This window comes from Pelobates fuscus, chromosome 3 (assembly GCF_036172605.1).
Source record: "Pelobates fuscus isolate aPelFus1 chromosome 3, aPelFus1.pri, whole genome shotgun sequence".
NCBI lineage: Eukaryota > Metazoa > Chordata > Amphibia > Anura > Pelobatidae > Pelobates > Pelobates fuscus.
Genome location: NC_086319.1, coordinates 338284369 through 338299136, shown reverse-complemented (window position 1 = coordinate 338299136; position 14768 = coordinate 338284369). Strand labels below are relative to the sequence as shown.

At 38.5% G+C, this 14768-nt stretch overlaps 1 protein-coding gene across 3 annotated transcripts in view; it reads right to left on the bottom strand.

Moving 5' to 3' along the window:
• Positions 1-14768, bottom strand: part of PIGB (phosphatidylinositol glycan anchor biosynthesis class B) — a 29035-nt gene that overhangs the window by 13078 nt on the left and 1189 nt on the right. For 2 of the 3 annotated variants that reach the window (XM_063449071.1, XM_063449072.1), the window contains exons 2-9: positions 14577-14712; positions 13906-14023; positions 13466-13570; positions 12827-12957; positions 12602-12742; positions 11714-11765; positions 10102-10313; positions 8564-8628 (exon numbers count right to left, since the gene is read on the bottom strand). In XM_063449071.1, coding sequence (XP_063305141.1) covers positions 8564-8628; positions 10102-10313; positions 11714-11765; positions 12602-12742; positions 12827-12957; positions 13466-13570; positions 13906-14023; positions 14577-14712 — 960 coding nt within the window. Of the gene's footprint in view, positions 1-234; positions 353-905; positions 1042-2117; positions 2278-8563; positions 8629-10101; positions 10314-11713; positions 11766-12601; positions 12743-12826; positions 12958-13465; positions 13571-13905; positions 14024-14576; positions 14713-14768 lie in introns of those variants that run through there. The other variant, XM_063449073.1, reaches the window with a different exon arrangement.

Below are 14768 nucleotides of genomic sequence, written 5' to 3'. Positions count from 1 at the left end.
AATTTTTTATAGTGAATTATTAAAGATCTCTATTTGTAGTATTTTTCAACATTACTAGTTTTCCCCTATCTACAAGTTGATGTACCAGGTATGGTCTTAAAATTTAATTTCTTTGAATATCAAAAATGAGCAAGAAAGAGCAAAATTGTATAATGTTTCCAGATCAGCAATTTTAAATTCAAATTTGCCACTTGGATTCAATTCACTATAATCACAGGTTAGTAATGTACTCACTAGGAACCAAACATCATCCTTTCCAAGCCAGTATAATATTTTGTAGATGCCTCCAAACACCAATGGATATGAGAAGCCTCTCAAACCTTCATTCCATTCCCAAGTTAAATAGCCATAAGTATCAATGTTAAGGTTATAACAGACGTAAACAGAAAGAAAAGCACAATCTCGGGTCGCTTAACGAATACTGGATAACTTGTCTAATTAATATGGTGACAAAATCACAATCAGATGAGCAACTTTACAAAATTACTGCAACGTTTAATGATGAAAAATGTTTGCTGAATGCAAGGGCTAAACAGAAATGCATCTAAATTAGTCTTCTATAAATACTTAAAATTTCAATACTTCAATATGCATTTTCGCGAGCCATCTTTCACAATCTTGGGTCAAGCCCTGTTACAATAAAATTACAAGTCTTGATAAATATGAAATAATGGGTTATGTCATAGATGTGATAGCAAACATGAAGCACTCCGCTTGCTGCGGGACTTCAAACCTGTGATACTTAGTCAACCGTAGACATGATTTTATTTAGAATTTAGCACCATGGAGATTTGTAAGTACACCGCAATAGTAATGCTGCCTACCAAGCTCTGTAATAATCCAATATTGCACACCTGTGTTACACATTGTTCTAAGTAACTAAGTAGTTGTAAATAAAAGGATATTTAAATGTCATATTGTGTGCAACTTCAAGAGATTGCCAGTATTCATCTGGGACAAAGCTTGTTTGGACCATGAAGCAGTTAAGGACCCGGAATGCAATGGTGAACAAGACCAGACCACCATATTCTCCAAAGAGATCTCAAGGAATAAAAAAAAGATATTAGTTACTTCATTTTTGTTGAGTTATAATAGGAAGTGGTAGAACCATTACTTTACATTTCAAATCTAAGTACTAAGTCTAAGATTAAATGCTTTGTTTGCATCTCGTTGATACTTAAATTGGTTATGAAGACTATTTACCCCCTTTAGAGTTTGCTTAATAAATACGGTCAATTATTTAGTTTCAGTTTAACATGTGCTGTGCATAGTGCTGCTTACAGTTTTTAGAGCCTGTGTCATATTTTAATTGGCAAAATGTTTAATAGTATATGTTGTGCTGTCAGACACTATTGTGATGTTGCACCTAGAAAAATTATAAACAATCTCTTAAAACCAGTACACACGTTGTCCTACACAGCTTTATGGGATTTTTATATCAGGATAGTGACTGCAAAAACCAGAATTATTATGTTGGAACTAAATTGTTCCCTAACCCAACCAAATGCGATTAAAGTGTTTACTGAAGGTGTAAAGGGCAGTGAAAACAGAAATAACTCTACAGAACTAGTTTTCAGACTGATGTCACTGCCCCGTAATGCCACAAGCAAGCCATTACAAGCTTGGGCATTCCTTCCATAACGCTCTATGTGCGCTCTTGCAATCCTTTCATTGCGCCATACATTGTGCATGAATACTGTACTAGATTGCAGTACTAACTGTACCAAAAATTGCTGCAGCACTTTTTGTACCCCAACATTATGGTTGACATAAAGGGGGTTCTACAATTCTGAATGCCAAATCCTGCTAGGGCCCAGCACAGACATCAAATAATCACAGTGTGTGGGCCGGCCATGGGTGTCACACCATCCAAATATTGCTACAGGTAATGAAGAAATGTCACTTCTCCTTATAGTGGATCAGGCAATGAGTACCAGGGAGCCATCCAACTCTCTTAAATCACTTGAATAGTTTGTCAAAAAACAGAGTGGCACCACCCATCCCCATACCCCCCTAGCACCATAACCACTTTACTAACCAATGCTGATTGTATTGCCCCTTTAAGAGATAGCTATCCCCTATATTACCCTGTGCCCTACCCTTATCCCATGCAGTACCTGCTCTATACCCTGCACTACCCCCCTCCTTGCTGTACAGTTTGGATTTCCGCCTCCTCAGCTGCACAGCTCCCTGTTTGCCAGACCCCCGATAGGCCATGATCCTATTCCTTATCGCCTCCATGCTGAGCAGACCCCCCCACTGTTGTCATAGGATACCCAGCCCACTGCTTAGCCAGCATGCAGCACTTCCGCATATGACGTAGCCACGCACGCCGTTCTGTCGCTACGCCAGCTGCTGGCTGCCCACTTTGACTCTTAATAGTCTGGAAGGAACTTTGAACGCGAGGCCAGGAACGTCATCTGGTAGAATGCTGCGCGTGTAGGAATTTGAGCCAGCGCGCTTCCCGTAGAAGCAGCAAAAAAGGTGCATGTGTTAAAGCAGCTGGGGGCATTCTGATGGTGCAGCAGCTCTGGTGAGTCCTGGGTGACCTTACTGAATAAGCAAAGAACTGAGCATTGCAAGTGCTCCTACCTCCCAGTTATACTCCCCACCAGACACACTTTATTAATACATCAAGATAAAGCTAAGGAAGTGATATTTATCAAATTACTCTTTATAAGTAGGCCCATCAGTTATTTACTAAAGTGGGAATTGTTAAGAATTCGAAGTGAATTTAAGTATTGGGTCAAAATAGCAAAAGTTCTCAGTAGAAAATGATCTAAGACTGGATAGTTAAGATGGTGCCTGGGGACTTCAGATACCATAGCTACTTCATTAAGAGGTAATGGTTATGGTACCAGGAATGCCTGCCGTCAAATCTGCGACAATCAGAAATTTACTCCGAATTCCCAATAGGTCACACTTCAGTGACAAACACTGCTAATGTGTGAGAATTTACAGATTAATTTGTAAAGTTAGAGAAGTGAAAATTGCAGATGAAGTAGCTATACGCCAGAATGTGTATTGACGGGTATTGAGAGTGAATATCCAACAATGCGCACTTCAGCTAATAACCCAGTACAGTAGAATGTTACTGGGTTCAGAGACTTAACGGGACCTAACATTTCAAGCGCTGTTTTAGTATCTCAGTGTATCTTAGTGATTTGAAGTGGTAATGGTTCCTGGTGTCTGTTTTCCTTTAAAACCCTGCACACACCCTGCCAGAGGTGTAACTCCACCTCCAGCAGCGTTACTAGGACATCATTTAACACTACAGAACAAGACTTCATTAGCTGGCTAATGTCAGTTTTTTGCACTTTGGACGCCTGTCACCAGAACGTATAACAGGCGTCCAATGGGCATGAGCTACCTCTCCCTACCACCAAGTCCTCCTTATGATTTAGGACGGTTAAAGGGACACTATAGTCACCAGAACAACTACAGCTTATTGTATTTGTTCTGGTGAGTAGAATCATTCCCTTCAAGCTTTTTGCAGTAATCTCTGTCTTTTCAGAGTAATGTGTTGACATTACAGCCTAGGGATAACTCCACTGGCCACTCCTCTGATGACTACTAGAGGTGCTTCCTGGGTGTGCAGCTCTACCATTCAGTGACTCCACCCTCTGCATGGAGACCCTGAACTTTCCTAATAGAGGGTCCTGCTGGCTCCCTGGAAGTCCGTGCCAGCCAATATGAGAAGGGCTACCATTCAAACTGGTTTTGTGCCCTTTTTCCCAATTGGCAAAGGAAAATATTTTAAATGTCACTCTTGGAAACCTTTTTTATAATTTCCCTGAGCGCCAATTGGTACAAATTGGTTTGCGCCCTTACTGTGTATCTTGCCTTCAATAAACAGTCCTCAAGAGGGTACACCCCCACAGTCAGGCATACTTGTGTTCCTGACCCTATAGTGTTCATTTAAAGGATCACTATATGGTCAGAAACACAAACATGTATTCCTGACCCTATAATGTTAAAACCACCCCTCATGCCTCCATAAATATAGCAATATCTTACTGTATTCAAGCCAGAAGCTGTAACTCTGTGTGGCGAAACCGACCTCGCCACGTGTCCTTGGAGGGGGCTGATTGCCCGCCTCTTGCCTTTGGACTATGGACCAGACTTTATGGGAATGTGATACCCCAGATAGCCATACCATGGAGCCTATTCATATAATGAAAGACTATGGGAAATACTTTAGCTCCACGGCAATTGTACTGTGTGAGTAGGATCTGCGCGCTATTCGGTAGTTTTGTGCGCGCAGATCCCAGCTATCTGGGGATAGGTGAAATGTCTGAGTGTTATGTATAAATGTGACTTTATGTATTTTAAAGTGTTTTATGTCGTTTTGCAACCATGTGGTTAATGGAGTCTGCCTCTAGTCCTGGATAATTGGATTACTTCTCCAATTAACTCCAGGGCAGAAGGGAGGAAACCAGGGTGCATTGTGGGGATGTTTTTATGCCAGACAGGAGGGACAAAAGATACTTTTAGTAACTTTTGAACCCCTGGTCGGATTCATGCCATTTTTTAATATGTTGTTCCCCTGAATGGATTGATTGTGGATATGTATTTTTATGTGAATGTGATGTATGGTTTTAAAGTTATGAAAGTTGTGTAAAAGTATATTTTACACTGTATGCATAATGGGATTATGTGTCACACTAAGGGGAGGGGATGTGTGGGAGGTAACATCTATGTCATTGGTTCTTTTATGCCTCCCCCTGGGTGTGGCCTGTATGTGTGAGTTGGAAATAAAAGCCAGGCTGGATGAGCCAGTCCAGAGTTCCTGTTTTACCCTCAAAGTGATGTGTCGTCTCATTATTGGGGGGAAGGATTTATTGCATGCTGTTCCAGTTGACTGCTAGGAGTACAAGCCTATTCGTATGGTTCCTATTCAATGGTCTACAGCATCCATATGCTTGGGAGAATTTAAAAGGTTTCTCGGATCCAGTGTTCGTGTGTCTCCAGTCGGGAGAATGGTGTTTGCAGTAGCTGCCTGTGCATCTGGAAAGGGGATTATCGCCTAAACTGGGTTTTATCCTCTTGTAAGTGAAACGGTCCGTTACACTCTGCATGGTGTTTGACTCAAAAAAAACCCCAAAACAAGCTGTCTGCTGAAATCATTTAGAAGTGGTAGCCTGATCCAATCACAGTGCTTCCCCATACGATTGGCTGAGACTGACAAGGAGGCAGATCAGGGGCAGAGCCAGCATAATTCAAACACAGTCCTGGCCAATCAGCATCTCCTCATAGAGATGAATTGAATCAGTGAATCTCTATGAGGAAAGTTCAGTGTCTGCATGCAATGGGAGGAGATACTGAATGTTTGGATGCATTTTAGGCAGCCATGGCCCAGGAAGGATCTCTAACAGCTATCTGAGGAGTGGCCCATGGAGTTTTCACTAGGCTGTAATGTAAACACTGCATTTTCTCTGAAAAGACAGTGTTTACAGCAAAAAACCTGAAGGTAATGATTCTACTCACCAGAACAAATTCAATAAGCAGTAGTTGTTCTGGTGACTATAGTGTCCCTTTAAGCTACCAATGAGATTACACCTTAGCCATAATATGTATCACATTCTTGCAAAAGTGGTTAAAGGAGCTCTCTAATGTTAGAAATATATGTTTGTATTTTTACCTTTAGAGTATTCTTCTGCCTTTTTAGTTATAGCCCCCCTGTAAAAGTTAAAGTAAAGAAGATTTACTCACCTTCTATCTCACACACAGCGATAATCTCAGTGTGGCCTCTGCTCTTCCCCTGGCGAAGAGCATCGTTGATTTATAAACACAGCCAAACCAATGCTTCTTCATAGGGAAGCAATGGGGGACAACTCTAATACATCTATATAAGGAGTGTTCAGCCGCCGAGCGTCGTACCTGCAAAGATTGCAAGACTACAATAGGAAGTGCCTCTAGTGGCTGCCTGTGTAACAACTACTACATGAGTCTGTACAGCTCAATGTAAATACTGCTTTTTTGCAGTGTTTACAATTAAGAGACTACAGCAAGCATGTCAAACTCAAAGGCTAGCACGAGCCACATAAACAAGGTTTAAGTTTATGTGGGCTGCAAAAAAAACCCCAAAACTTTAAATTTTCATAGAAACGTAGGTTTGTTTTAAAATGTACAGTATAAAAAAAAAGCATCCCCCTCTACTAAACCCCAGTCCCCCCTCTGTACTTATTCACAGCCCTCCCTCTGTACTAATTCAAAGTCCCCTCCTCTATACTAAATCCCAGCACCCCCTCTAGTAAACCCCAGCCCTTGTTTTTAAAAAAAAAAAGGCTCCACTCATATTGCCGCTGACAGTATGCGACTCCGGAATCCAGCCCCCGGTATACCCCCAATGGCGCCGTCCGCATCCTGTGCCAAACGGATCCTCCTGCTACTCCTTGAAAACCTGTAAAGGTGGAGCACGTTAAGGTCACGTCAGAATGTGGCGTTGCGTGCTCCGCCAGGTTCTCCACTGTCCAACCGCCATCGCAACACTGACCAACACACACTCTCTGACACACACACTCTCTGACACACACACACACACACTCTCTGACACACACACACACTCTCTGACACACACACACACTCTCTGACACACACACACACAGTGACTGACACACTCACACAGTGACAGTCACACACACACATATCATTTGTATTCATTACTCCCTACCTTTGGGAGCTGGTGTGGGACCTCTCCCTGATCTTCTGTTGGGAGCTCAGTCTTCTTGCTCCTCACTGCTCCCGTGCGCGCAGTTTAGTGATGCCAGAATATGACGTCATATTCTGGCGCCCAGCTTCACATCAGACGGCGCGCGTGAGGGTGCAGCCAGAGACCTCTGCCCCGCCCGGGTAAATGAGCAGAGTAGGCACCTGCAATGTGGGGAGAGCAGGTGCCTACTCTGCTTTAGGAAGCATATCAAGCTCGTGGGCCGCAAAAAAAAAATCATTGTGGGACGCATGCGGCCTGTGTGCCGCAAGTTTGACATGCTTGGACTACAGGGACTGTCTCTTTGTACCAGAATCACTAAATTAAGCTGCTGGAATTTGGTGTTAAGGGTGTCCCTTTAACATGATCCCTGTTTAGTATAATATAATAATACTTTCAAGTTTCGAAAGGAAACAGATTAGAAAATTTTAAAAAATCAAGTATATGTTAAAAAATTTGAAAACGTTTCCCCTAACTTTAATATGTGACAGGATCTTTCAGCTATATACATGCACCTTGGGTCAGACATTGTTTGAAAACCGACAGTCTGTTTGATCATATCACTACACTGTGCAAGGAGTGAAGCAGGAAGACCTATACTTTATTTAAAAACAGAATATATTTTTGTTTCAAAACTTGGTGAAAGTATCATTATTTTTAATAATATTGTTGAGGTGACAGTTGTCCTTTAAGGAGCTATCAAGAATAAACAGAACATGATGTCTGTTAGCTAAAAAGAGGATCTGTTATACTGTAATTTCCTTTTAGATGTTGAGTAAAATTTGAAAAAAACAAACAAAAAGAAAACCGTACATTTGATGAAATTATTGAACACTGGAGCATTTTCTGGGGTAAGTTATCAGTGGAACTAAAACTCTTTTTAGTGCATATCCTGGCTTTAAAGAAAAGTGTTGGCACCATAACTACATCATCTCATTGATAATATTTTAGTTTTGGAGCGCTCTGATAGTCTAAATTTAATGCAACTTAGAGTTGGTATGAATTGTTTATAACACTGCTAACACACTCAATGTGTTGTACCCCCAACACACAAAACAAAATCAAAAGAAAAAAAAATATATAAATAAGAGTGGAGCAGTATAGTAAAATTAATGTTTAGGTGATAAACCCAAACCTAGTCTAAATTGTGAAAAATCTAGAAATGCTGTAATAATACTCAATGGTCAGTAGATTGCCCCAAGTCGACACAATTCAAAGCACATATGGAGAAAATACATAAATACACATATTTTAAAGATGTATTGTTATATATATATGTGTGTGTGTGTGTGTGTGTGTGTGTGTGTGTGTATATATATATATATATATATATATTTATTTTCTTTTTCTTTCTTCCTATTAAATGTTATAATTTATGTATATGTTTTTTTTATTACTAATTTTGAAGTACTTGGCATATTTTTTGTTTTTATTAGGGGTGCATAACTTGCAATGATGTCTATTTTAAATGTCAATTTGCTATGAAAAATACTATTGCTGCAAAATACATACTTTTTTTGAAATTAGGACTTTTTCTTGCCGCCCAAGATCAATTACGAGCGCATGAGAGTATGTAAATAAGATCTAATTAATGTACCTATCCGGAATAAGGACTACCTCCCTTTAGACCTTTTATATACCCTGTTTGAAGATGGCGGCGACAGCATCACGTCCTTAGGAAGTCGGGCAGACCAGAGAAACGCGTTGATGTCATTGAGGAGGTGGAAACTACAGGAGCTCAGAAAGAATCACACTCATATTGTTCGTGCTGCACTGAAGCCAGATCACTGCATTACGGATGTTACAGCTATCTAGAACAGACAGATGCTAAACCACACATGTACATGCACTTACCACAAAATACCATGCAGAGAGGCAGCACTGGATAGATGAAGCGAAACTCTTTATGGCTCAGCATGCTAGAAGAATAAGACAGGACACAGGGATTTGTAACGTCTATCCACAAGCTACTCTGTTCCCAAGGGATGTGGTTGAACTAGATGAAAAGGCAGAGGCCAGTCATAGTATAGATTGATTTCAGCCCATTCCTAAACCAATTAGACTATAGGGAGGGATTGCAAAAGGACAGGGCAGCTAGTTCCTGAATACCCTGGTGCCTCCTTCACTAACTGGCGGATTGTAGGTTCTCTCTGCATAATTTACCATCCGTTAGGAGTGGGAAAGAAAGAACCAAACAGTGTACCTATTGACAATAGGATTATAAGGTTTTGCCCTATATTAAAAAAAAAAAAATCCAATTCACTTATCGCTACCAGTTTTCACGGTCACTACACAGCCAGCATAAAATGATAAGAAAATTGTGAAAGGGACACTAAAGTCACCTGAACAACTTTAGCTTAATGAAGCAGTTTTGGTGTATAGAACATGCCCCTGCTTCCTCACTGCTCAATCCTCTGCCATTTGGGAGTTAAAGCCTTTTGTTTATGAACCCGAGTCACACCTCCCTGCATGAGACTTGCACAGCCTTCCATAAACACTTCCTGTAAAGAGAGCCCTATTTAGGCTTTCTTTATTGCAAGTTCTGTTTAATTGAGATTTTCTTATTGCTATGTTAATAGCTTGCTAGACCCTGCAAGAGCTTCCTGTATGTGATTAAAGTTCAATTTAGAGATTGAGATACAATTATTTAAGGTAAATTACATCTGTTTGAAAGTGAAACCAGGTTTTTTTTGCATGCAGGCTCTGTCAATCATAGCCAGGGGAGGTATGGCTAGGGCTGCATAAACAGAAACAAAGTGATTTAACTCCTAAATGACAGTGAATTGAGCAGTGAAATTTCAGGGGAATGATCTATACACTAAAACTGCTTTATTTAGCTAAAGTAATTTAGGTGACTATAGTGTTCCTTTAAGTGAAGTACTACTGTTTGGGCAAACGTACCATTAGGGCCACCGCACGAACACACAAAGTGCACAGTGTTCAGGTGTGAAACCATCCTCTTAACAAACAGATAACGCATGTATTAAGGGACAACTCAACAAACTTTCTCTCTTTTAAAAAGCTTTTTTACATTTATTGAAACTTGGAATTATTATTATTATTATTATTTTTTTAAGTTTTACATTCTTTGCCTGGCTGAGTAGCCATGTTGCAGCTGGTCTGCTGCTAAACCTAACTTGCCTGCTGCAGCAGTTTCACACCGAGGCATCCCAGCTACAGACAAGTCAGATAACAGTCTGACCAAACATGGCTACTCAGCCAGATAAATACATGAGAAAAAAATAAATAAATAAATCTACATAATTTAAAAAACAAAAGTCACATTTCTTTTAATATAATGAACCTTTAAAAAACAAGACGTGAACATTTGTATGACAGTTGTTCTTTAATCATAGAGAAACTGTAAAAGTACGAATCCTAGGCTTACTTACCTATAAACAAAAACAGTCCAAATGACAGCTACAAGGAGAATTCGATATCTTCTGGGGGCCAATATGCTGCCATGAATAAAAAATGGGAAGTGGGTACCGATGATGACAGGAAACCCCTGGGTGATGTACCAGTGCCATGGGTGAGACACATAGAATGCTCCCATGTTCTGAAGAACATTAAACTTCAGGAAGTTCCACTGAACAAAGGTCCACTAAAAGGAAATGCAGATATTCCAATGTGATTCTCATAATAATAATGAGAACATCACACATTTATTATTTAGAATTGTTAACGATTAATTTATTTTATTTCCTTAAAATATTGTATTATAGTTTAGATAATTTTAAAAAAGTAGCCAGTTAACATTTATACAGCCACGCTATGGGGTTTATTGATTAGAATGGGAATTGTGGGGCACGGACAAGGGGAATGCAAGTTTCTACATAAAATATCTGTGCTGAAAAAAAAAACCAAAAACTGATGAGCTGGAGAACCTTTTCCAGCTTGGATATTGATGTAAAATGTGCAATCATCTTGTAAATTCTTCACAATTAACAGTTTAGAGAATAAACATCTCTGTCTTTTCAGGGTACCATCACTGAATGAAGGGGTAGCTCAGTTTGGTAAATGCTGATACCATTTAACCCCTTAAGGACCAAGCTTCTGGAATAAAAGGGAATCATGACATGTCACACATGTCATGTGTCCTTAAGGGGTCAATCCAACTGCAGCAAAATACCAATGAATTTATTAAATGAACTTCAGCATTTATTTACATTTATGCACTTTAATATCTTATTTTTATTTAGCACATTGTTATTGGAAAGGTAAGTTCCCAAGCATTTTTTAAAGTACCTATTTTTGTTATGGTAACTTTCCATTACTTGAAATGTTCTACATAGCTGGTTCTATTGGAAACATTATTGGAGTACTAAATTAGGCTTTTGTGCCGTTAATAAGCAGGGGGACTGCAAAGTTTACTTCCTGGATCCAGCAGCTCTAACGTTACATTGTAGCACATGCAAGCTCAATGACACATGTACCCAATATTCAACATATCCACTCATGACACTCTGGGCATCAGGTGACCAATCCCCCAGGTTTGATGACCATGTGACGCATTGTAGGAATTCTGCATATTACACATTAAGGAGTAGATGAGTAGTTTAGAATTGTCATGATGAATGATCCAAACAATTCTCTCACCTAGCTAATAAGGTGCTCTTTTGTGTGTAGTATAGATACACACGGAATATTTTATATTGCACTAACCTTTGTAAATACTGCCGAATGTCTGAATAACCCAAGTCGGTTGTAAGGACTGTCACATGTAGCATTTACTATCACTATACATCAAAATTCACTTATATAACCTGTCCTCCAAATTCCAATGTCTGGTCATTAAAACGCTTGATCATATCTGCATGCTTCATGTGTCAATATGCAGACACGATTCACAGGGTTTTATTTATTGCTATTAATAAACAGATATACCTACTAATGTGGATACTGTTAGACAGTCAGATATACAATCTACAATCAATCTGGTATTGCAACCACAATGTTTATTTTCTACATAATTTAACCACAAAAGGGATTTTAATTACTTACTTTGCCATAAAATACACGGTCGATTACAAATGATATCCCAAAAGTGAATAATCTAGTGAAATATAAGGATGTATAAATTAGTACTGATATTCTACAGCTATACCTTGGACATTTTAATAGAGTTGGAGTCATTTTCATTGGCATGAGAAATGACACCCCAAACTCAGGTAGGTTAGAAGTAACCTAGGAAATACTTTAGCTACTTTACAGCATACATTATGAAAATGATTAAACCTTTAAAGTGGAAACAATATATTTTACTTATAACCATTTCAATTAGGCTTACACCAGTAATACTGGAATATGTATCTTAAGGTACCATAACATACACTTCCAAACACTAGTGCAGACATTATCCCATTGTTCCTCTTTTCCCCCAATGCTGTGTGCATGCATTCATGCTGGGATTTTGCTTTTCATTATGGTGTATGTGCATGCACACAGCTTCATGGGATACTATTGATTTGCATCACGTGCCAAGCTGTGTCTTGACATCCTCACACTGTATGTACATCAGAAGTAAAATGATAATTAAAAATTGGAGCCGTATTATAAACAAACAAACCAAAAAAAACCACCCAAGACAAATAATATTAATTAATAAATAATATTACATGCAGGAATAGACATCACTCTACCTAAACCCAAGTGCCACTATATTGGCTACCTCCCATTCACTGTTATAAGCGCTACCTTTTTCTCACTGAATCAAGTTAGCAAGCTTGTTTGGGCAGGGCCCTCTTCACCTCTTGTGTCTATCAGTTACTTGCTGTATAATTTGAAAGTGTTGTGGAATATACTGACTGTTGGAGTTTCAAGAAATATGATGGTTGCCCATCAAAGTAATCCTTGAAGACAGTTTATAGTCTTAAAAACATACACACTTACCCAACAGGTAGGCATTGCTGAATAAGCAAGTCTATTTTTTTCTTGTCTTTTAGAAATTGGCAGAAAACTAAAGGAATCCAAAGAATGACAGCTGTTGGTCGGATGATGAATCCCAGGGCAACAAAAATTAGATATTTGGTGCTATAAAACAAAGAAAGGGCAATGTTTGAGAAAAGGGCACATACATGAATTTGAGATGTTGCTTAGATAATTAATACCGGTTACCTGTTCTTTGTGCGTGAACCTTCTATAGGGTAATAATACAAAGCAAAAGTGCCAAGTACAGCTTCCATTGTGTTTGTTAAAGTTCGAGTGGCACAGAACCAAGTGAACCATGAACACATCTGGCAAAAGTACTGAAAAATAGATTCATATTAATGTAACAGACACTAAACTTACATTTCTTAACCATGCATTCAAAGAGGCATAGTCAACTTAGAGTGGCCAATCTCATATATATTGTTTCCATTTTTTTCTTAAAGGGGCACTCTTTGCACAATAACCACTTCAGTCCTGTAGTGCTTATAGTTTTAGGAGTCCTTTGGCACTGTCCCATGGTAAGGAGTCAAACCTTACTGCATCTTCAGTACTTCGAGTCTTCTGTGATCATTTTAAAGTGGAAATGTTCAGTTCAGTTTAGAGTATCAGCTGACAATAGATAGATTTATAAAATGCTAATAAAATGTATAACTGCAATTTATTTGTTAAAAAATTTAAATGCAGCTTAATCTACATTTGCACAATTCAATTTATATCCACACATTTATCAATAAGTGACATGAGTTTCTTGCTGTAGTTTATATTGTTTTTTTTTTTCTTTGTTTGTGTATTGTTATTTGTAATTCATATCAAAGTCATACTTACCACCCACTTTGCCAACTCAGCATTTTCTAGTTTCCGCACTAAGATGTATAGTCTTACATCTGCAAGGCTTGAAAAGATGGACTGAGCCAGTCTAGGAATCCAGATCTATAAAAAAAAAAAAAAGTCAACAGTATTGGTAGAATAATAATACAATGCATAAACAAGAAATATTGAGTGTAGTAATTGCACCCATAACTATGTTAATTAATTTTTTATAGTGAATTATTAAAGATCTCTATTTGTAGTATTTTTCAACAGAACTAGTTTTCCCCTATCTACAAGTTGATGTACCAGGTATGGTCTTAAAATGTAATTTCTTTGAATATCAAAAATGAGCAAGAAAGAGCAAAATTGTATAATGTTTCCAGATCAGCAATTTTAAATTCAAATTTGCCACTTGGATTCAATTCACTATAATCACAGGTTAGTAATGCACTCACTAGGAACCAAACATCATCCTTTCCAAGCCAGTATAATATTTTGTAGATGCCTCCAAACACCAATGGATATGAGAAGCCTCTCAAACCTTCATTCCATTCCCAAGTTAAATAGCCATAAGTATCAATGTTAAGGTTATAACAGACGTAAACAGAAAGAAAAGCACAATCTCGGGTCGCTTAACGAATACTGGATAACTTGTCTAATTAATATGGTGACAAAATCACAATCAGATGAGCAACTTTACAAAATTACTGCAACGTTTAATGATGAAAAATGTTTGCTGAATGCAAGAGCTAAACAGAAATGCATCTAAATTAGTCTTCTATAAATACTTAAAATTTCAATACTTCAATATGCATTTTCGCGAGCCATCTTTCACAATCTTGGGTCAAGCCCTGTTACAATAAAATTACAAGTCTTGATAAATATGAAATAATGGGTTATGTCATAGATGTGATAGCAAACATGAAGCACTCCGCTTGCTGCGGGACTTCAAACCTGTGATACTTAGTCAACCGTAGACATGATTTTATTTAGAATTTAGCACCATGGAGATTTGTAAGTACACCGCAATAGTAATGCTGCCTACCAAGCTCTGTAATAATCCAATATTGCACACCTGTGTTACACATTGTTCTAAGTAACTAAGTAGTTGTAAATAAAAGGATATTTAAATGTCATATTGTGTGCAACTTCAAGAGATTGCCAGTATTCATCTGGGACAAAGCTTGTTTGGACCATGAAGCAGTTAAGGACCCGGAATGCAATGGTGAACAAGACCAGACCACCATATTCTCCAAAGAGATCTCAAGGAATAAAAAAAAGATATTAGTTACTTCATTTTTGTTGAGTTATAATAGGA